We start from the raw sequence: 20,336 nt of genomic DNA on the forward strand, positions 1-20,336 counted from the left end.
CCCAGTATACTCCACATTCAACAAAGAAGCCTAATCATATACCCTTTCGGGATCTGACCCTTTATTTCCACATTGAGTACACGAGGGCCGTGGTTCCATACTCCTCACCAGTATTGCAATTGCACCTGGATCTGTACACGTGCCACAAGCATGCGTCCTCATCCAGTCCTACAGCGCCTCGGAAATGAGTACCTATTATGATGATATGAAGATGTTAATTTGAGCGGAGATATCAATCGCTACGCTAAGCCACACTATTGTACAGTAGATTGCAACAAAGGTACAGCCCCCACAGAGTCAGCATTCGCTCACTCGCGTTCAACCTTCCAATCCCGCAAAAACCGCCAGCGGGCCGTCTCCTTCCACCCGGCCGCCTTCCACCCATTGGCAGTCGCAGGGAATCTCTCCACCACCCCCTCCAAGCTCGTATCGTGCGCACACACCACAAAGACATGGCTCGCGCCGTCGAACTCAGCCAACGAGCCCACACTCCGCTCCGCTTCCTCTGGATCCGCCGCCACGCTTCTCCCGTTGGGGAAGATGTGAACGTGGTAGAAAGCAGAGGTTTGGTACTTCTCGGGGAAGGGGTGGATCGCCGCGAAGATCTCGCCGGGGCAGGGCACCGAGACACCGGTGTAGGGGCTGGGTGTGATCTGGTCGGGCAGGGGGACATGCTCCGAGGGGCGGAGTTGGCCCGCGTGGTGGATTGTGTCCGCGCCCATGAGGATGAATGTGTCCGAGCTGATTGCTTCGCTGTCATTGCCATTCCCATTGCTGCTGGTGGTGCGGGCTAGACCGCAGACATGCCCGACCGCGTGGCCTGGCACATTGAGGAGGTAGAACGAGCCGTCCCCGAAGTAGTCGTGGGCTCGGAACCCACCGATCTGGAGGGTGAACTGCTCCGGGGGGATTTCCACCAGTGCACGCCCGGCGACATCCGACTCCAGCAGTTCACTCGCTGGATTGGACGGGTAGGCCGGCAGCGAGGCAGCGGATACACCTGGTCCGACCACTAGCGAGGTTGTAGACGGGAAGGTGGAGGCATCGCCTACGTGGTCGAAGTGCGTATGACTTTTGTGTTTCGGACTCATGGTCAGCGATTGCTTCCTTTTCTGGGGGATTCGAGCTCGGATTTACCTCCAGATTATCGCGTCGATGATTTCCAATGCGATGCCATGGTCGGTCAAGATCTCGGCCACGTCTTTCTCGATGGTTATGCTGAACATGGCCTTCAGGCGATCGTACAAGGGTTTCGCCAGGTTCTCCCAGTCCTTGCGGATGCCCAGATCGAAGAGAACCCGTTTGTTCTGGGACTTGTTCTCGACCAGGAATGCATACGCGCCGGCGTTGAGGTCCTTGAAACCACCAACTTCTGGTGTGAGAAAGATTCCAGGAGGACCATGAATTCTGGCGGTTGTGTCGATGATGCTCACTTCGACGGTGTTGCCTGAGGCAGGGGTGTTGAGGTCTATTTGGGGCATATTGTGACTGGATGGTGTAGTGATTGGTGTCAAATGATTTCATTGTTCTGCCTGATATAGTGGCAGGATGCATGTTCCATCTTATACATTTCGCAACGGCGCATACTTCCTTCTGGAGATACCTACTCAATGTTTGTCAATGAGCCGAACAAGGAAGCTATGGGGATTGGTCAGCACCGGAATATGTCGGGAAGCGGAAGATACCTTACCTATCCTCGTGATGCCTCAGCCTAATAGCTATCGATCGATGGGGCCGATGGCGCGCGGGTGGGTGAAAGAAGATCAATGATACGAGGAATCATAGGTACACCCCAGTCGCTTTGTTGGCGGATCACCGGATTATGGACCGGATAAAATGGCCGGTGAGTCAGATCTCCACCGAAGAGCCGCGATAGCGGCCAGAAATAGATCAACTGGGGTAAGCTCTGCAAACTATGGTGCCACGACCGCCCGATCGGAGCTTGTTACTCGTAGCATCCGAAATTCCCCACATTGACTTAGAGGTTGTGGCGAAGCTTGGACTTGTGATCCAGCTTGTGACCATAGAAGTGCACAGTCCTCGTCCATGCACCTGCCGCTTAGCCGTGCTCCCCTGCTTTCCCACTCAACCGAACAACCAACATCACCTTTCTCCATAAACCTGCAAATCAAAAATGGACAAGAAGGTAGTTGAATATTGCATAGGATATATTACCTAGTTCGAGGCTGCGACGGATCTTCACGGCTCGTATTCCACACGGTTGAAGAAGTATTCACTGACATTGGGCTGCTTTGTACTGCACATGAGAATGCACTTGATAAGGCCTTTTCTCGCATGACATGGTGCCCAGATGAATACCTCTAGAGATTCTGCTGCCTTTTCACACCAGGTCTCAGCTACAGGGACGAGGGCGATTAAATGTTCACTGATTCAATAACGAAACCTTTGTTAATATAATACATTAAATAGACCACGGAAGTTATTCGTTCGTCAGGGGCTACATTGTGACATTGCACTAGTATACAGCAAGTCACCGACTCCTATCTTTTGCTTCTATATGCAGCACAGGAACCATCGGGTTATTTGTCTCTTTTTGCAACCCACAAACCAAGAAAACGATTCTAGGGGCAGGATAAAGGTCTGTCCTAGTAGATGTGTAGCGGATAGCTAATCCGATTTTTGCCTAGGTTCTCTACTGTCCTAAGCGACAAGACTCCTTGGTCCTCGCCCGAGTCTCTTGTTGTTCGTGCAATCACAAATTATACGTACAATCTATACACTCTAACCTTCTAGGATAACAGTATTACTCTTTGCTCTCTCATTCCCAATCTCGTTTCGACAGAGAAAGTGACCGACACCAAGCTCAATCCGACGATGCGCTAATAGTCCTCCGAGCCACCTGCACCTCCGGCGAAAGCCCCTTCAACACCTCCGCCAGCTCATCAGCTGCGCTTTCCAATGCTTCATCCGAGACCACCTCCCCCAAGGCATCAATAATGAACAACACCCGGGTCGTCTCATCCGTCAACGCCGTCCGCGGACCCTGCCGCCAATTCCAGCGCCGACAGGTGATCCCCGTGCTGTCGCACCAGATCGGCTCCCCCGGCGCCGCCAGCTCCGTCTGCGGCTCCCCGCCGGAAAAGGTCTGGAATTGCTCCGTGCCTGTCGCACGGATGAGGAATGGTGCCCCGTCGTACCTGTCGAGATCCTCGCCTCCAAAGGGTAGCTGGTGCTTGATGGAGATGGCGTTGTAGATGTCCGTCAGACGGTTGACCCGGGGCAGACCCGCCTCGACACGCCGGGTCAGCGCTTCCAAACTGTTCCGGGTCTTCTGGGGTTTGGCGCCGAAGGCCTTGTAGGTGTCGCGCCATGCGGCAATGTGCGGAAGCTCGGTGACGGACTTGCTGGCTAAGAGTTCCTTGACATTTGCTTCGGCTTGTTCGAGGAGGGCCTCGCTGGTTTGGTCGCTGGGGCCTGGGGGGATGTTCTCGACCACCATCAGGAGGGCGCGGTAGTCGGGGCGGAGCTGGAAGATGGCCGGGTCGACGCGCGCGGCCTTGAGTAGGGCTTGGGCGGTTCGTGTGGTACTCATTATGAGCAAGTGTCAAGATTGAGAGTCTTGAAAGTATGGGTCCTCGGATGCAGAGAAGATTGAAGTGCAAAAGGGGGGGGGGGGGGCTTGATGCCCTACAAATACTGGTATATATACAAAATGGCGGCAAAGCGCCAAGACCGGGGGAAGAATCTTGGGTCGCCCCACTACCCTTAACTTCTCTTTCGGGAAGGCCCCCGATTGCCCCCCGGCCTCGAGTCCGGCAAGATCTCCGCGGTAGCCGGCCGCGAATGTCATCGGACAAAGCACTACCGGCTTCTAATTCTCGGACCCGATCATCCTGGCAGCTCATGTGAAATCCCAGCCTGCGCTGGAAGCTCATGCGCCTTTACCACCCCTTGATTGCCTTCCAATTCATATTTCCTGGGTGCGCCACTCGCCCCATCCAGCTCCGAGATTGCAAGAACTTGCGCACGAGCCGGTATCTCCTCCGCACTTTCACTGCTCCTCTTCTTCCTAGCCCTATAGATCAGGTACAAGCCCATCAGCCCCAGAATCACAGCAGCAGCGCAGCCCGCTCCGATCCCTGCTTTCGACCCCATACTTAAACCACCCTTTGAGCCCGGATCGATCATTGCAACTTCCGTGCTGGATGCGGTGGGTAATACATCGGCAGAGGTAGGCGTGACCTGCATTGTCGAGCTTTCATCCATGCTTGTGACGACCATGGTGGGTGTGCTTATGGTGGTAGTGACCCGATCGAAGGTCGAAGTCGTCGTACTCTCACTGGCATTTGATGGCTGCCCCAGGGTCAGCTGAAATGTTTCCGACAGATACATTTCATCGCCAAAGGTATAACGCAAGTACCATCCGTCGGCCATTGTGAATGATCTTCGCAACGTATAGGTGCCTGCAGTGATATTCACTTCGTCAACAGTATGCTTATTCCCTCCTCAAAGTGCGAGATCTGGAAGAAAGCGAACTCCATAGGCTCCTTGATCGAGTCCGATGAATGTAGGTCCATGTTCTGGTGAGACCGTCGTAGATGCTGACGATGTCGCCTTTGCGAGGGTAGGTAACTTCAAATCCTGGATGGATCAAACAATTCGAGGGATCAGTCTCCGTTGTATGCGTTGTAGGTGAAGAATGATGAGTCAAAAAGGGTGGGGTCCAGGGAAGGCTCTGTTTTCACATGAAGCTAGAGATAAACTAGTGCAAGAGTTCAGGGATGTTCAATCATCGTCTGGGTTTGGGATTACTTCGGTTAAATTAGCATTGTCTAGCCGTGGTAAGCATTTAGACAAATGGCGAGGAGGGGGTGGAGAATGCTTGGGCCATGAAACTCACTAAGAACACTTAGATTTCACCGGGAACTGAGCTAGCACGCCAATCGACTGCTCAATCGTTCCCTCACCTGGAGCTTCATTATACAGCGTCGAAGGTGCTGTCATTGATAATTGTCCTCGAACAGCAATGCTGCGAGGCACTGAAGTGGACCTTCTTGCTTCCACACCGGCACTGGAAAGTACTTGTAATAATATGCAACTCGATTTGAGCCGGAGGAAGGGCCCGGGGTGGCCAGTTCGGCTGGACCCCTGTTTCCCCCGATATCAAGCCCTAACCTTATATAGATCGAGCTAAGAGAAGCTAAGCTAGGCTACCTAATTTAGTGCTAGATAGCATCTTCCCAAGTCCTTGGCACAGCATGCCGTCTCCGACTTGTGAGATGCTCCCAGGTTCAATTCTCCAATAAGCCCTAGGTTAAATGTACTTTATTCTTGTGCCTTGATTCCGGCGAGTTCGAGTGGCAACTCCGAGCAGCGACATCGACACTGATGAATCTTGACTATACCCTGGGTACGTACCGAAGTGAAACAACACAATAATGAGAAGTCGAGACATCATAGTTGGTGCTCTTACGGAGATCCATTGTACATGAAGTATATCCTCCACCAGAACGAGAGATTCGGTTACTCACAAAGTGCGAATCGACCATGGTCATCCCTAGATAGCGGCTGCATATAGCACAGCTCCGGTCACAATGGCAAATAAAGTCGACACTATCAAGACATTGGGATCTTTCCTGGATCTTGTACTTATCATTGAATATGTAGTAGCCAGTCATTGGATCATAGATATTACCCATATCTATGCCCGCGGCGGATTGCTCTACAAGATATTAAACCTCGGGCAGAGGACGCAACAAGCGTCGACAATCGGTTTGATAACAAGACTGCCGACACCGTGATTTAGATATAGCCTTAAATGCGACCTCTATTCCCCCACATTCCTAAGGTCAATGCTTGACAATCTCAAGGAGCGGCTGGCTGAGATTATTAAACTTCAATAGAAACTCTCTGTATTTTCAAGGTCTGGAAGAAAGAAATGGACCCGCTGAGGATTCTCACCTTTCTGTCTGCCATTATCTGCCTGCTGCTAGCCCTCCAATGGGGGGGGGGGGGGGGCGCACAACGTACCCCTAGGGAAGCGGCCGCATCATCGGCCTATTCATTGCCTTCGGTATTCTTTTCCTATGCTTCATCACCATCCAACTTTACGCGGGCGAAAAAGCGATACTCCCGCCCCGACTCCTCCGCGGGCGCAACATCTGGGGCTCAGCCCTATTCAGCTTCTGCCTGAACCGCGCGATCTTCATCTTCGTGTACTACATAAGCACCTAGTAAAAGCCTCAATCAAGCCACATCAATACCCCAACTAACCTCAACCTACCGCATCTCAGCTCCCAATCTGGTTCCAGTGCGTGAAAGGAGCCTCAGCCACCGAGTCCGGCGTGATGAACCTTCCGCTGACCCTCTCCAACGCCCTGCTGGCCATGGGCTCCGACCTCCTCGTCACCGCCGCGCGATATCACTACAGCCCCGTGATGCTCATGAGCGCCGGCCTGACCTGTATCAGCGCGGGGCTGCTACCAGGTATTTTTCGGCCGGGCGGCGGGGCTGGGCATTCAGCTGCCCGTGTTCGTGGTCCAGACCACCCTCCCGACGACGGATATTCCCACCGCCGCCGCGCTCATGGCCTTTTTGCAGGTGCTGGGCGGCGCGATGTTCTTCTTCGTTGGCCAGAATGTCTTCCAGAATCAGCTTGTCGCGGGGCTGCTACACGCGGACTTGCCGGTGGAGTTGGATGTGCAGGCGGTTCTGGGGGCAGGGCCGGCTGGGCTGCGGGAGATTGCCTCTGAAGATACGCTGGTGACGTTGCTGGCGGTGTATAATGTTGCAGTGGTCCGGACGTTCTATGTCGCTGTTGGTTTGGCGATGGCTTCGGTGCTGGGGGCGGCGGTTGTGGAGTGGCGACCGATCAGCAAGGAGAGGCGGACAACATGGACTAATCATAGTGTTCTGAAGATCAACTACAGATACCACCAGCGATAGTTTTGGTAGAAGATTGCTCGGGACGAAAGAGGCCGAATTCGCTTCAATCTACAGTATGGAATCAGATTGAGCAAAAGTCAATGTGTCAGTCAAGAAGCACCACGTTGATAGCAGATAGGTCAGATAATAGTAAAGAGAATGCTTGTGATCAGCAGCACCAGCAGGACCAATGTTACCCCACCCATTGCCCCATCCATATCATACGCGAATCTTCCAATGCCACTTATAATCCAAACACGCCCATCGAGCCGTCAAGAAAAGGAACATCGCTAACACAAGGACGCATCCTAGCCAGACGATCACGATGCGGGATCCGACTTTCTCGAGCATTTCTCCGCCGACGGGTATGGAGATCAACACGCTAGTAGCTTGGTCAGATATTCTGTCTTTGGATTGGCTGCGATGTGAGGAAAGACTTACGCAAAGCTCACCAGTGCATAGCAGGTCCCGAAGCGCATCCCAATCTCCTTTGCCGGCGACACCTGCCGGATGCACACCGGTGCGAGGCTGAGGAAGGATCCGGAGCTGAGGCCGTACAGCGCGCTGAAGAAGTACAGCGCTGTCATGGAGTGACTGAACGGGTACAGGATGATGAAGATGGCCAGGATGCCGAACGACACCAGGACTAGGAGGGTGTTCAGCCGGCCGTACATGTCGCCCACGCGGCCGGCGACAAGACGCCCGATGACCGAGCAGCTTTTTCCAAAAGTGAGGTTAGTACAGGGGGTACACCTCAATGAGTACGGTTGGGGGGAGGCTCGCTCACATATTGAGGACGACGAGCAGATTGACACTTGTATTCACGCTGAATCCCAGCGCCACAACGTAGGTCGGGAAGAGGCCAAGCAGGGCGAAGGTTTCGAGTTCGAGGACTAGATGATGAGTGAGCCAAGCATAACAACCGGCAGATGAGGAAACAAAAGAAAGACTTACACCATATCCCCACCGTGAGCAGCGAGAACCTCGAGTCCTTGAAGCACCTCGCATCGATAGCCGTTTTCAGCTTGTCCCCCTTGGGCAACCGCGCCTTCACCAAAAAGGACCCCATCCCGCAGGCCGCCAGAATCACAAAAGCGAGAATCCGCATCCCCCAACGGAACCCGAACCTGGCGAAGGATGCTTTCAGAAGGAAGGGGAACACGACGCCCCCGAGTCCCGCACCCACCAACGCCGTCCCCATCGCCATCCCGATGCGCGCCTGGAACCAGTGCGGCACGCAGGCCAGCGCGACCGTACTCACCAGCGCGCTCCCGATCCCCGCCATGATGCCGAAACTGAGGATGAACTGCCAGTACTGGGTACACTCCGCGGTGAGGAACAGGGCGACGACGTAGATGGTGGACCCGGCGATGACCAGGGCCTTGGGGCCGTAGGTGTCGAACAGCGGTCCGACAAAGACGCCCCCGGCGAGCATCATGAACATGTACAGGCCCGGTACCCAGCCCACGGTGCTACTTGTGTAGCTTGCGAGCTGGTGGGTCTCGAGGTGGGATTGCAGCACACCCACCGAGTTCATGAGGCCGTAGGAGGCGAGCACAAGGAGAGAGGACCCCAACACCACCAGCCATGATCTAAGGCCGCCGTCGGGAAAGTGCTCATTGATGTCGGAGTGGCGCATCAAGCTCGTTGTGGAGGTGTCCACGAGCTGGAGCTCGAATTCGGGGCCATTGGTGTTTCGTGCGACGACGACATTCTCGATGTCGGTCACATCGACGCCCGAGCGAGAGCAGGTGGGTTCTTGAGAGGTTGGTGCTAGCTCCATGGGCTTTTTTTGGGTGAGCTCGTGCGGTTGATGGGAGCTTGTCTTTGTGTTAACACCCTCTCTCATTGATCAGACACTTGGTGGAATAAAGATTCTGATTCTTCAGGCATTAAGCGGGGTCAAATTTTTATAGACTCTTTTTCTTGCGGGGGCTCCACTTCTCAGGGCTTGCAATCCCGAGATCCCGATGCAGGATTAGTGGTCCTACCCAGACCATCGGATGGCCTTCCGATTGGCACATATCGCCGTATCAATCAATTTATCAATACCATCTTTATCCATGTGAGTCATGACAGATAGTTAAGTTACACATTCCTCAAGCGAATTTTCTCGGCGGATAGCGCGTCCTTGATTCGTGCATCCCATACTACTCCATATCCTTCCCCTCCATTCATAGGTAAAGAAGTCGACAATAGTAACATAACAAACTGTACAGTACATACATCTCAAGCAACAGCAATTCCCCCATCCCCAGCCCACGATTACCCTAGCAGCAACAACACCCATCATCATCCTTGTTATTATTACTATCCCCGCAGCATCCCCCACAGCACCCATCGCAACATCCATCACAACACCCACCACATCCCCCACAGCAATCATCGTCGTCATCGCTCTTCTCCATCCTCGGCGCCTCTGGCGCCTGATACCCGGTATACTGGGTGGTCGTCGCAACATCGTCCCCGGGGTACGTCATATCATTGTTGTCCACATATCCGCGGTTGTCATCATTGTCACGATTGACATCATCGCCAGACCAGTAATCCCCATCGTCTCGGACATATTGCCCGGAATCCCGGTCGTCGGGGTTGTTCTCCCGTAGCTCGATCGTTTCGTTGTTTTGGGTCCATTCGTTGTAGATCACCGCGCCCCCGAGACCGGCTGCTGCACCGGCTGCTGCGCCGGCTAAGATTGGGGTTCTGCTGTGCGGGTGGCTGGTGTGCGTTGTATGAGTGGGATGAGTGGGATGGAGACTGTGTTGAGGGTGTGGCGCGGGGTGGTGAGCGGTAGGGTGGTGAGCGGCGAGGTGGTGCTGTGGAGCGTGGTGAGGCTGGTGAGCTACCGGATGAGGGTGCGCTGCTGCATGTGGCTGCGCTGCTGCGCGTGGGTGAGTTGGGTGTGAGTGTGCTGCCGCATGCTGGCGTGCGCTTGCGGCGTGGTGAGCCGGTGGATGGCCATGAGCAGTCCGCAGGCCGCGAGACTGGGCGTGTTGGTGCTGGCCCTGCTTGGTATGCGCAGGTGCGGGGCGGGTCGTGCGGCCCATGGCTCCGAGAGATGGCTGTGTCAGAGAAACGAAGAGAGAAGGATTTGTCGCTGCGTTGGATGCGCACTGTGTATTGTTCAATTCTCAGGTGATGGGCTGTACCACAACTGCGGGGGGTGGGTTAGGGCTACTGCTGCTGTGCCCCGAGCGGAAACTGCGTTGACGTCGGGGTCTCGGTCCGTATATAACATCCCACCCCCTCTCTACTCCCCCTCCCTGGACCTCCTACTAAAGTTACCATGTGCGAGGCTTATGAATCGTATCGCGGAGATTACGATACATTAATGTGCCTCTGAATAGAAAGGTTGAACCCTGCCATTGCCACATTCGAAGGACGAACAAGAATCTCCGCCCCCATCTTGGCAAGATGGAGAAGTAATGGCCATCGGTGCAACCTCCAACAGCGGACACGAGACAAGCAACCCTGCTCGGCACAAACATGGGGTTGCAGGGTCGATTTCTGAGGTGCGGCTGAGAGACGGCCCAGTAGCTTGTGAAGTCCAAGCTCGTATCTGCATGGGCAACGGGAAGGATGGACTCTCACCTCGGAAAGCAAACGCCACAAGCGCCCATCCAGGGCCAAAGCACCAATGCACGTGGGGCTTTTCTGGTGGCGATGCGTCTAGATTGATGCCAGGGACGGGATGATGCTCTGCGTCTGACCATGCCAAGACAATTTGTAAGGCATCCGTGCAGATAGGTTAAGCAATATTTGGAGAGAGGGAGGGGCGAGGTTGAATGCTTCGACGGGCGGATGCTTGATAAAAGAAGGGCGCGGTATTTCGCATTTCGATGGAGGGATTGGAAATCAAGGATTGGACAGTTGTGCCAACTCGTAGCACCCTGGTATCAATAAGCACAATGCAGCCGCGATCGAAGCAAACATGGAACTTCGACGGTGGTATTCTACAATCCCTGGTGCGAATGAGGGTGCTGGTCTGTTGACATGATGGACAGAACGAGTCATGGTGGGTATGAACATTGGAACTGGGTCTGGAACAAGACTGCCAAGAAAAGCAATGTTTTCTTCCGCTCACGGCTTGAGCGTGACCATGATGCCTCGGCGGACAATCTCTTCAAGCGCTCACGGGAGGGGGCAAAAAAACAAACCTAAAAAGAAAGTGGCGCTGCCCGGAATCGAACCGGGGCTGGCACGGCCACAACGTGACGTCATACCACTAGACCACAGCACCTGTTGTTGTGATATCGGCATCAAATTACTGAACTATGTGTAATGTTGTGTATACTTCCAAATGTGGCTTCTTGGTCTTGCCATTGAGGACAATATTGTCTATTTTTCCAACACTGGCGAGTGGTTTGGGCAGGTACTATATAACACCATACATAGGCATAGTCCAGATGGTTTTCTCTTGGATTGAGCACTTGAATTGGACTCGATTTCCTGCATTGCGTCTTGACAAATATCTGCCTGTGGCGCCTCTTCCCGGCTGTATATATTTCCTCCAGCCTCCATGTCGAGGATGGGACACTACCCCGTAAAACATGCAACATCACAGTCGCACTGACGCGTAACCACAACCAGCAACCCGATAGCATGTAATAATGTCAATGCGAAAACACTAGCTGCTGTTGTCCCATAACATGGCATTGAGCAGCATTCTATACCCGACCGCCGAACGCGATCACGTGACACAAAGCGAATGCCCATGGGCTCTCGGTGAACGAGACTGCGCTCAGTGACATAGTCTCTTGACTCTGGCCCAGGCAGTCCAAGCTCATACCACCAAAGACCCTGGGAATGCTTCTCTGCTTGGTTGTAGTAGTGTATGTCATTATACCACACCCCGCGAAGACATCCATTCCCATAATGCCACAACCAGACAGAACACCAAATAACACCCTGGGATGAGCCCATGCCACCAATACCACGAGGATGGGAACCACAGAACTGGGAAGCCATACAGCACAAGAGCACTCTGTAACGGATGTCGAAGCCAACGCGAGCGGTGGCCGAGCGTGTTTGCAATCGCGAGCGACAGTAAAATGACCTCTACCAATCCTGCCACAGGGAGAAGTAGAAACCCTAGAACTTGCCCGAAGCCGTAGCCAAAGCCAAACGTGTCAAAAACTCTTACCACCGACGAAGACCGCCCCAACCAGGAACACAATGCATATAAAGATACAGTAGAGGACTGAGATGCATAGGGTTGAGTGGTGCGACTGCCAGATATCGCTTTGAAAGTCGAGGTGACTGAGGTGCGGGAGTGAGGATGGATTGGAAGGCGTAATGACTGGGGTCGAGATTTGGACAGGCAGAAGCTGCAGAGTAAGATTCTCCTGGCTGGTTGCATCCTGCGATGGCAGAGCGGTGTGCTTGGCGCCTGTTGAGCACGGTCAGCTTGAGTCTCTGTATGATCGATGAAAATTCGATCTGCGAGGGTACGTGTCGATACCTTTTCCAAGAAGCTTATAGAAAGATTGGATGATGGTGAGCATAGGCCCTGCAACGAGTACCACAGCAATGACCTGCCTAAATGTCCAATCATCCTCCTCACCACCTGGAAAGCCCACAGGGCATTCTGTTACCCAGATACCGAAAAGAAGACGGAGTACTCCCCAGATGAAAGCGACGAGCAACCAGATTATCTGTCTCCTGTCAGTGTCCATTGGAAAGGGGCTTCGGAGACGGGATCATAGACCTCCGCAAACATAGAGGTGAACCCTTCGACGAGAAGATGAGCGGTCAGGATCAACGCCAATGTTGGAAGGTAGAACAGAGTGGACTTGAGCCCCCGGGGCGATTTTGCTGCATCAGACCAGTCATGCACGTACTTCAAGCCGGCATGTACCCAGAGCCTGAGTCCAATTCTAAATCTTCCCAGCCAATCTACCGAGATCGACTTCGAAAGTCGGACAGTCCGAGAGATGAACGAGAAGATGATTAGGAGCACCGCAAGAAGCATCGATAAGAAGCCCTCCGTTGCTTCGGGCTTGGCTAGAAGGAAGCATGTGGCAGCGTCGTCGATCGCCGGAGGAAACCCCTCACTCAAACCATGACTATCGCACATCGAATCCTTGTCAGAGGAATTAGGAGGCAGGGGTATGTGTCTATCGGTTATCCAGTTATAGTTACCAGTAAACCTGAGACCGATCACCAGGAACAGGCACAGTGCGCCCACAAAAAAGATGCGCCATGCGCGGTCGCCTGAATGATTATGGAGATAGTTCCGTAATATCGTTAGGCAAATCAGATTCGTCATGACGGAGAATCAGGCAAGACTGATGACGACGTTCCAGTTAAATGTAGACAATCCGCCCTGAAGCTGTGAGGTCCCAGTGATGAGAATGGAAAATCCGGTCAACAGTTGCATGCCACTAAATGCTAGAATACACTTTAGGCTATTAGCGAAATATGCCACCGGATGGGTGCTACCGGCGAACTTGCACAAACAGACTTTTAAAAATGCCTCATCAAGCCCTACAGGGAGATACCGCGATCTCAGTGCACGAATGCGTTGTGAGATAATCAGCTTATCCACTGGATTCGGGAGATATGCTCTCTGGAGATGCCCCTGTTTCGAGTTCTCGAAGGGATCGGAGTCTGGATCAAAGACCAATAGGTAATACAGCACAAGAATGGCTGCCACGATCCCGGCAGTGATGAGGTAGCTTAGCACGACCTTAGAGAGAGTAAGCAAGGCATCATTTGTTTTTTTGGGGAGGATAGACCTACACCAGTTCCTGTGATGTCAGAATTCGCACTTAGCCCTGGCTTGGGCCCTTTACAGTCGCCATTCCAGGAAGTGCCCATTGTTGCCCCGCAATAGAATCATTGGGATGGATTAGGCTCACGCAGGCTCCATACCAGCTGGATAGTGCTTAAATGAAGACAATCCGACCATCCGATGAATGATGGTCCAGAAGAAGCCCTAGCTTCCAAGTAACTAAAAGGTCGATTCGCTGAAAAGCCTCTTATGGGAATCAACCGAATCTTAAGCTGCGTCCGGGGGAAGAGGTTTGCTCACCTTGGTTTCGCACAGGCCGCCTGAGCAGCGCTGCACCTGATAGGGTTGGCGCAGCCACGGCGGTCATCTCATCGGCATGTCCGACTGGCTGTCGCCATTGAACTTTGTTTGCCTAGAGACTGTGGGATTAAAAGCAAAAATATACCCGAGTCTACTCAACATAGCTAATGATCTTCCAAGAAGCCTGAATGTACTGTACTTCGGAGTCGTTATATATGCTCGACTTCTTCGAACAAGCAGGGCAGACCTTGGCATATCTATCACTGTACTTTAGTATTTAGGGTCATAATCTCTGCTCTAGAAAGTGTCTAGTCCTGACAGTGGCGTCAGCCGCATTCATAATCTAATGTTATGATTGGGCGAGTTGGGTCACCGACACAAATAAGGATCATCAAAAACACAAACTCCACAAAGCTGTTTCTTCACTGAATGAGGCTCTGAACCGAATGGCATGATTGAACTACAGGAAACAGGCCAACATAGGGATGACTTCATTGGTGGTGCGGAATCACAATATAAGCGGCCAACACGACCACAGCTGCAGCCGCAAGCCACCCTAAGCACTATCTCAAGTAAACAATCAGCACCAAGGCACGATATTGTATTGAGTTCTGTTCATATCTATCAACAAAGTCATTGTATCAGTCATGTCGAGTGAGGGATGATCGTTATGTTTCGGTCAAAAGTCGCTGACGATGCGGCTGGATTTAGGGTCTGACAAACCAGCTTCCATCCAACGTTTCCATCGCTCGTGTTTGGCGTTAGTAGGAAGCTGCGCCATCCGCTTGGCCGTTGAAGGTTGGTTTGAAGTTTCCCTTGGCGCTTCGATGGGCTGCCTCATTTTCAGCTTAATCACGAAGCTCACCATATCCCATAGACATAAAAAGCCAGAGGGCTATATAAAGTCTCATCACTTTCCTCTCTTGAACGGAGGACAACAGACAACAGGAAAACAGTGAAGCGACCTCGTTACTAAAAACAAACTTACCGCTCGAATCAGCTACGAGAACATAAGAACGCTCGTCTTCCAACATGACCGACTGGCTCAACAATCTCTACGTGTGTCTTCTTGCGCCCTCGTGAGCAAACCTAGCTAACCCCGCAAGGCCGTCTACGGCGACCACGAAAACGAGAAACCCAGCAACACCATCCCCGTCGTTGACGATAAGAACGGCGACATCAACGCGGGCTTCGGCGGGAAGTAAGCTCTGACTGCTCCAGCGTCACGTGGGTGTGTGTGTGCGGTGGCTGACCGTCCTAGGTACGTCTGGCTGGTGGCCAACTATCTCCAGGACCCGCAGAACTGCCTACACAACATCAAGGTGGTATTCTCGGACACGGAAAAGCCAGGCCAGATGGACCTGGCCAAAGGGGCCGGGGGACAATACCGCTACCTGGAGACCTCGACCGTGGCCGCGGACGGCTTCGGGATTTCGAACCTGAAGCTCCTGCGGAGCACGGATGAGATGAGCAGCACCGATCTGGGAGGGCGGGGATATCGCGGATGGACGACGGATATCAATGCAGGTCGGGGAGGGGATTATTTGTATCTGGTCTGGAGGAATGGTTGAGTACTGGTGCTTCATATGATTGAGGGGAGGGTATGGTGCTTCTAGGGCTCCGGCATAGGAATTACCATTTTGACTTTGATTATTTGACCCCGTCAATTGGGAGTCTTGGTCATATGTTCATCTGCAAACCGAACAGACAATTGAGTTGAAATTTTTGTGCTTTAGAACGGAGATTGCTATAGGGACCAGGCAGATTGAGACTGAGGAAGAGGCTCACTGCATGATCATGGATGGATAAACACACGGATAAACCCATGAATAAGTGGGTAGGGCAGAGTCTATCAGTCCCAGCGGACAGGCAAATACTTCGATAACAAGAATCAAAGCAAAGGATAGGGGAAAGAAAATGACCAGCTCTGCCGAGAGCTAGAGGAACTGGAACTAGATTTTTCTTCACATTTTGGGATTGCTATGACCAGTCCGTGGTAGGTTTGATGAGGGATGCATTTTTGGTATGGAAGTGAATGGCTCTCATGTGCGCGGGATTAATTCTCTCCCAGAAGTCCAGTTGTCAATCAAGTGGCCCAAACAGTTCAAGGCATAGGAATGAGGGAATGAGTCGCCCAAAGGGTTTCCCTGATTGAGCCAGGCTTGAAGCTGAGAGTGTCGGAGGGGGGCGGCAGAAACCAGGGTCGGCTCCACCCTCGGCCCGAGCTTTCTTTCTTTCTCCACTTTTTCCCCTTCCGAGTCTTCCAAGTTGCTTCCTGCTTTCCCCTTTCTCCGTCTCCATGCTTGTGGACTTGCAACAGAGAATCAATCAATCAATCAATCAATCAATCAATCAATCAATCAATCAATCAATCAATCCGCCACACTCATTGATCATGACATAGTGCTTGCGATATTCATCACAATCTCACAAGTCTCTTCTCGTCTGTTCAGTTCGAACACCCCCAAAATAGCATCAGCCGCTAGTGAGGCTCGCCGTTGTTTGAGGATCCCGGATTCCCAGCAACCCCAATTTTCGATCGTCTCATCATGAAACCCCCACCGTTCGCGCTCTGGGCCCGGGAACTCCCAAGAATTGGCTCGGATCAATCTTTTCCCTCACTGCTGCCCCTCAATTGCTCAATTGCACCCTCAAATCGAGCCTTCCGCATGTGATGTGGGTGAAAAACACCTGTTCGATCAAACAATTGGCCAATCCGCTAGTACTTCGTACAATCACGAAGATCCACACTTGTCTTCCGCGGGATTGTGAAGTCCCTCACGGACACACCGCCTCCGAGAGGCCCTCCAGGAGTCCAGGTAGGGAAGAACCCCGAAGCTATTGAAGTTTCGACCAAGCATCGACCCTCTTTCGCAGCCAGCTTTAAGGTTTAGCTCAGGAGGCTCTCCGGTCGATCCACCCGGGCAGGATTCCCTTCCAGCAGACTCGGGATGCAATAGGACTGCTCCCTCGGTCTAGTCGGAGAAAAAACTCTGTGCTAAGCACGCCCGATGACTTTGGCTCCGCACACCCTCGAGGGATAGGGACTATTGTCCCTACTCCAGAGTCCAGCCAAACATGTTCTTCGAGTGGAGTTTCTTCCCGAATCTACACCCTAAGAATAGCCACTTGCCCTGGGTCGGCCATTAACCCCGACCTTCTCCATCACCCGCGTCTCGGGCTGCTCTAGTAACCATTGTTTGGATTTTCCTTCTCGGTACAGCAGGCGTTCTATCCACGGTCTGCTCTCTCATATCCGGGAAAGCTTCAGGCACAACTCATTTTGGCCTTATTCAAGCTGGTGTCACTACTCTCGGCACCGTCAATCGCAATCAAGACGACCATGAGCCAACGGCAGAGACCACAACCTACTTTCAGGGCAAGTGTTCGAATGACTGATGGCCTGTAGTTGCTCTTCATGTTGTTCGCACACGGACCATCTCGTGAGACCCATCCAGAACCAAAGCAGAACCTGGATCTCTAGCGCGTTTCAATGCGACGGATTTGGAGTCTCCCCAGCCGGCCCCGTCGCTTCTTGCTACTGTGATGGTCCATTCCCCATCGCACGATGTACTTGTGCGACCGCTCGGCCTCAGGTCACCATCACGCAAGAGGAGTCCAGGCTACACATGGACCACATCGTGATCCCAACGGACCCCGGTCTAGTCTACCCCTGTCTGAGAACCACGGTCGACGGTTCCCTCTAAGCCAAGATGGTCAGGAACCTTACCTGGATGGTGCTTTTCGACTGGCAGGGATTGGCTTTCTGCCGTGATCTGGGCAAGAGAGTGAGATCCTCTTCGGGACGATCATAGACCCTCAAACACAAAGGGTTTCATGACCGCTTCTTGAAATAGATCATCCCGAACCTCATCCGGCCTCGAAGGCTTGAGAGACTCAAGATAAAAGGCGTCTTCATCCTCGCGTTTCTGTGCTTTTTTCCATCATCATCCTTCAACCACTTCTCTCTTTCTCTTTCTTTCTTCTCTCCTAAACCCTCAAAAAACATTGCTCTGGTAGCATTTCCTTCGTTCTCACACGATTATCTAGCTATAATCGTCTTCCGACTCACCTCGCTTCTTTCTTTCTCACTCTTGTCAACTTGTTTCAATTTGGTAAGTATACCGCCTCTTCTGCTCTGCGATCAGTGACTGACACCAGCAGAAATCACGATGCGTGTTTCTAAGGTTTCCGCCGCGACTGTGCTCGCTTCGACCGTCTCCGTCAATGCGATCCCCATCCCCTGTCTCCTTCCCTTCCTGAGCGGCGCTGGTAGCCTCTTCGGAAACTCGGGTCTGGGTGCCAGCTTGGGCGGCAGCGGCAGTGCTGATTTGGGCGCCAGCCTGGGTGCCGGTGCCAGCGGCAGCGGCAGCGGAAGTGCCGGTCTGGGTGCTGGGCTCGGAGGAAACGCGGCTGCCAGCCTTGGTGCGAACGCTGGTCTGGGCGCTGGTCTGGGTGCCGGCCTGAGCGGTCTCTTCGGCGGCAGCGGTAGCGGTAGTGCTAGTGCCACCGGCAGCGGCAGCGCTGATCTGGGAGCCGGAGCTGATCTGGGCGCGAATGCTGGTCTGGGTGCCAACGCCGGTCTTGGTGCTGGCGCCAGCCTTGGTGCTGGTGCTGGTCTCGGCGCCGGTGCCGCTGCTACTCCCTCTGCTGGTCTGGGTGCTGGTGCTGGCCTTGGTGCCAACGCTGGCCTCGGTGCTAGTGCTGGCCTCGGTGGTAGCGCCGGTCTGGGTGCTGGTGCCGATCTTGGCGCTGGTGCCTCTGGTGGTGCCTCTGGTGGTGCTTCTGGCGGTGCTTCCGGCAGCGCTGGTCTGGGTGCTGGAGCTGATCTTGGCGCCAGCGCCGGTCTGGGCGCGGGTGCTAGCCTTGGTGCTGGCGCTGGTCTCGGTGCTGGTGCCGCTGCTACCCCCTCCGCTGGCCTGGGTGCCGGTGCCGGCCTCGGTGGAAGCGCTGGTCTCAGCGGTAGTGCTGGTCTCGGTGGCAGCGCCGGTCTCGGTGCCGGTGCCGGCCTCAGTGGCTCTGGTGATATTTCCGGCAGCGGCAGCGGCAGCGCTGGTGCTACTCCCACTGGTGATGTTGGTGTTTCCCCTGTTGCAACTGGAGCTGCTGGTGGTAGCGGTGATGTTTCTGGTGGTGCCTCTGGCGATCTCTCTGGCAGCGGCGGTGTCTCTGGCGGTGCTTCGGGCGGTGCTTCGGGCGGTCTTTCCGGCGGTGCCTCCGGCGATGTTTCTGGCAGCGGCAGCGGCAGCGGTGACGTTTCCGGTGGTGCTTCCGGTGGTGCTTCGGGCGGTCTCTCCGGCAGTGGTAGTGGTGATGTTTCTGGCGGTGCTTCCGGCGGTGCTTCCGGCGGTGCTTCCGGTGGTGTCTCTGGCGATGCTTCTGGTGATCTCTCTGGCAGCGGCGGTGCCTCTGGCGGTGCTTCCGGCGGTGCTACCCCTACTGTTGTCGCTGGCCCCAGCGGCACTACCGTCTCGTTCGGCACTACCACCAGCGTCTCCCTTCCCGGCGGTGGTCTCACGGCTGGTGTCTCGGGCAGCGGCAGCGTCAGCGGCAGCGGCAGCGGTGATGCTGGCGTAGGTGCTGATACCGGAGCTGACACTGGTGCGGGTGCTGACACCGGGGCAGACGCAGGTGGTGATGCAGGACTCGACGCGGGAGCTGGCGGCGACGCCAGCGCCGATGCTAACGCCAGCGCTACTGCCGATGCTTCGGCTGATGGAGATGCTGATGCCAATGCTGATGCTGACGCCACCGCTACTGGTGGCGGTTCTGCCACTGCTAACGCTAATGCGGAGGCTTCTGGCTCGGGACACGCCAGTGCTAATGCCTCTGCCAACGCCTCGGCCAGTGCTTGAGGTGAGCTTTTCTTCTACTCTGAATTATGGTCTTAGACTAACTTGTCAACAGTCAATTCCACACCTCTCGATGCGACAAACAACAACCACAACTACTACCCCACTCTGGATCACTGACCATCATCGTGATCCCTCTTTGGCATGAAACTCACTCCCTTTTGAAGTGGTTTGGAGGATGATGAATCAGGAAACTTTTGCTTATAGTCATTCGTTTATAATTGTGTTTTGATCATGAGACTGTCTAATACCGACATGTTATTTTAGCTAGGAAAAGCTGCTCTAATCTCTTGCTACAGCAATGCACACACAGCTTGGAATTGTCATTCTTATGTTCTTTGTTCTTTTTTGATTCCAGTCCAACCCCCCCGAATTACCGACTGGCTCCACTAATCACAGATCCTTCCCGCCGCAAACCCCCGATTGGGGGAATTGAACAATTGGTGCTGCACGCTTACCTAGTAGTGCTTATGGCCGGCACATTCTTGCCCCAAAGGTGAGGTTAAGACCAATGCAAGAGACGAATCATCTGTACTGGTCTTATCACTAAGCCTGTAGTTCGATGC

At 53.7% G+C, this 20,336-nt stretch overlaps 9 protein-coding genes and 1 non-coding gene across 10 annotated transcripts; 3 read left to right on the forward strand and 7 right to left on the reverse strand.

Annotated features, from left to right (window-relative positions):
• Positions 1 to 129: 129 nt before the first annotated feature.
• On the reverse strand, positions 130 to 1,836 carry BO95DRAFT_510617 (MBL fold metallo-hydrolase). Its single transcript, XM_025591367.1, has 3 exons — positions 1,691 to 1,836; positions 1,138 to 1,638; positions 130 to 1,071 (listed from the first exon to the last, which is right to left on the reverse strand). Exons 2-3 carry the CDS (start codon positions 1,479 to 1,481, stop codon positions 309 to 311), a joined length of 1,107 nt encoding a protein of 368 aa, XP_025447064.1. The 5' UTR covers positions 1,482 to 1,638; positions 1,691 to 1,836; the 3' UTR covers positions 130 to 308.
• A 952-nt stretch (positions 1,837 to 2,788) lies between these two features.
• Positions 2,789 to 3,608, reverse strand: BO95DRAFT_438350 (B3/B4 domain-containing protein). The gene has a single exon (XM_025585494.1). The coding sequence runs from the start codon at positions 3,551 to 3,553 to the stop codon at positions 2,825 to 2,827; it is 729 nt and encodes a 242-aa protein (XP_025447065.1). The 5' UTR covers positions 3,554 to 3,608; the 3' UTR covers positions 2,789 to 2,824.
• An 86-nt stretch (positions 3,609 to 3,694) lies between these two features.
• BO95DRAFT_478527 (uncharacterized protein) lies at positions 3,695 to 4,531 on the reverse strand. The gene has a single exon (XM_025590039.1). It carries the CDS (start codon positions 4,393 to 4,395, stop codon positions 3,850 to 3,852), a length of 546 nt encoding a protein of 181 aa, XP_025447066.1. The 5' UTR covers positions 4,396 to 4,531; the 3' UTR covers positions 3,695 to 3,849.
• Positions 4,532 to 5,555: 1,024 nt separating this feature from the next.
• Positions 5,556 to 6,906, forward strand: BO95DRAFT_459032 (uncharacterized protein; the record flags this gene model as incomplete). Its single annotated transcript, XM_025588615.1, has 4 exons — positions 5,556 to 5,606; positions 5,998 to 6,174; positions 6,255 to 6,395; positions 6,448 to 6,906. The coding sequence occupies 4 exons, from the start codon at positions 5,556 to 5,558 to the stop codon at positions 6,904 to 6,906; spliced, it is 828 nt and encodes a 275-aa protein (XP_025447067.1).
• Positions 6,907 to 7,104: 198 nt separating this feature from the next.
• BO95DRAFT_351896 (monocarboxylate transporter) lies at positions 7,105 to 8,524 on the reverse strand (the record flags this gene model as incomplete). The annotated part of the gene is made up of 4 exons (XM_025582102.1): positions 7,105 to 7,267; positions 7,327 to 7,602; positions 7,673 to 7,778; positions 7,840 to 8,524. The coding sequence occupies 4 exons, from the start codon at positions 8,522 to 8,524 to the stop codon at positions 7,105 to 7,107; spliced, it is 1,230 nt and encodes a 409-aa protein (XP_025447068.1).
• A 631-nt stretch (positions 8,525 to 9,155) lies between these two features.
• Positions 9,156 to 10,101, reverse strand: BO95DRAFT_478528 (uncharacterized protein; the record flags this gene model as incomplete). Its single annotated transcript, XM_025590040.1, has 1 exon — positions 9,156 to 10,101. The coding sequence occupies exon 1, from the start codon at positions 9,930 to 9,932 to the stop codon at positions 9,156 to 9,158; it is 777 nt and encodes a 258-aa protein (XP_025447069.1). The 5' UTR covers positions 9,933 to 10,101.
• Positions 10,102 to 11,054: 953 nt separating this feature from the next.
• Positions 11,055 to 11,125, reverse strand: BO95DRAFT_t23. Its single transcript has one exon. It is a non-coding gene; the product is annotated as a tRNA-His (tRNA).
• Positions 11,126 to 12,014: 889 nt separating this feature from the next.
• Positions 12,015 to 13,704, reverse strand: BO95DRAFT_459034 (uncharacterized protein; the record flags this gene model as incomplete). The annotated part of the gene is made up of 6 exons (XM_025588616.1): positions 12,015 to 12,274; positions 12,347 to 12,539; positions 12,593 to 13,098; positions 13,174 to 13,285; positions 13,376 to 13,573; positions 13,627 to 13,704. 6 exons carry the CDS (start codon positions 13,702 to 13,704, stop codon positions 12,015 to 12,017), a joined length of 1,347 nt encoding a protein of 448 aa, XP_025447070.1.
• A 781-nt stretch (positions 13,705 to 14,485) lies between these two features.
• Positions 14,486 to 15,620, forward strand: BO95DRAFT_510622 (uncharacterized protein). The gene is made up of 4 exons (XM_025591368.1): positions 14,486 to 14,716; positions 14,796 to 14,977; positions 15,025 to 15,119; positions 15,180 to 15,620. The coding sequence occupies exons 2-4, from the start codon at positions 14,951 to 14,953 to the stop codon at positions 15,487 to 15,489; spliced, it is 432 nt and encodes a 143-aa protein (XP_025447071.1). The 5' UTR covers positions 14,486 to 14,716; positions 14,796 to 14,950; the 3' UTR covers positions 15,490 to 15,620.
• Positions 15,621 to 17,833: 2,213 nt separating this feature from the next.
• BO95DRAFT_157011 (uncharacterized protein) lies at positions 17,834 to 20,090 on the forward strand. The gene is made up of 3 exons (XM_025580691.1): positions 17,834 to 18,033; positions 18,083 to 19,774; positions 19,826 to 20,090. The coding sequence occupies exon 2, from the start codon at positions 18,091 to 18,093 to the stop codon at positions 19,771 to 19,773; it is 1,683 nt and encodes a 560-aa protein (XP_025447072.1). The 5' UTR covers positions 17,834 to 18,033; positions 18,083 to 18,090; the 3' UTR covers position 19,774; positions 19,826 to 20,090.
• The last annotated feature ends 246 nt before the right edge of the window (positions 20,091 to 20,336 follow it).

Source organism: Aspergillus brunneoviolaceus, assembly GCF_003184695.1.
Source record: "Aspergillus brunneoviolaceus CBS 621.78 unplaced genomic scaffold BO95scaffold_4, whole genome shotgun sequence".
Lineage (NCBI taxonomy): Eukaryota > Fungi > Ascomycota > Eurotiomycetes > Eurotiales > Aspergillaceae > Aspergillus > Aspergillus brunneoviolaceus.

Excerpts from the sequence above, each read along its gene's own strand:
- BO95DRAFT_510617 (XM_025591367.1), bottom strand. The coding sequence starts at position 1,481 with ATGCCCCAAATAGACCTCAACACCCCTGCCTCAGGCAACACCGTCGAA. Across the intron at positions 1,072-1,137 it reads ATCGACGCGATAATCTGGAG|TCATACGCACTTCGACCACG; the intron begins GTAAATCCGAGC and ends GAAACACAAAAG.
- BO95DRAFT_438350 (XM_025585494.1), bottom strand. The coding sequence starts at position 3,553 with ATGAGTACCACACGAACCGCCCAAGCCCTACTCAAGGCCGCGCGCGTC.
- BO95DRAFT_157011 (XM_025580691.1), top strand. The coding sequence starts at position 18,091 with ATGCGTGTTTCTAAGGTTTCCGCCGCGACTGTGCTCGCTTCGACCGTC.
- BO95DRAFT_478527 (XM_025590039.1), bottom strand. The coding sequence starts at position 4,395 with ATGGCCGACGGATGGTACTTGCGTTATACCTTTGGCGATGAAATGTAT.
- BO95DRAFT_510622 (XM_025591368.1), top strand. The coding sequence starts at position 14,951 with ATGACCGACTGGCTCAACAATCTCTAC. Across the intron at positions 14,978-15,024 it reads ACTGGCTCAACAATCTCTAC|GCCGTCTACGGCGACCACGA; the intron begins GTGTGTCTTCTT and ends TAACCCCGCAAG. Across the intron at positions 15,120-15,179 it reads AACGCGGGCTTCGGCGGGAA|GTACGTCTGGCTGGTGGCCA; the intron begins GTAAGCTCTGAC and ends TGACCGTCCTAG.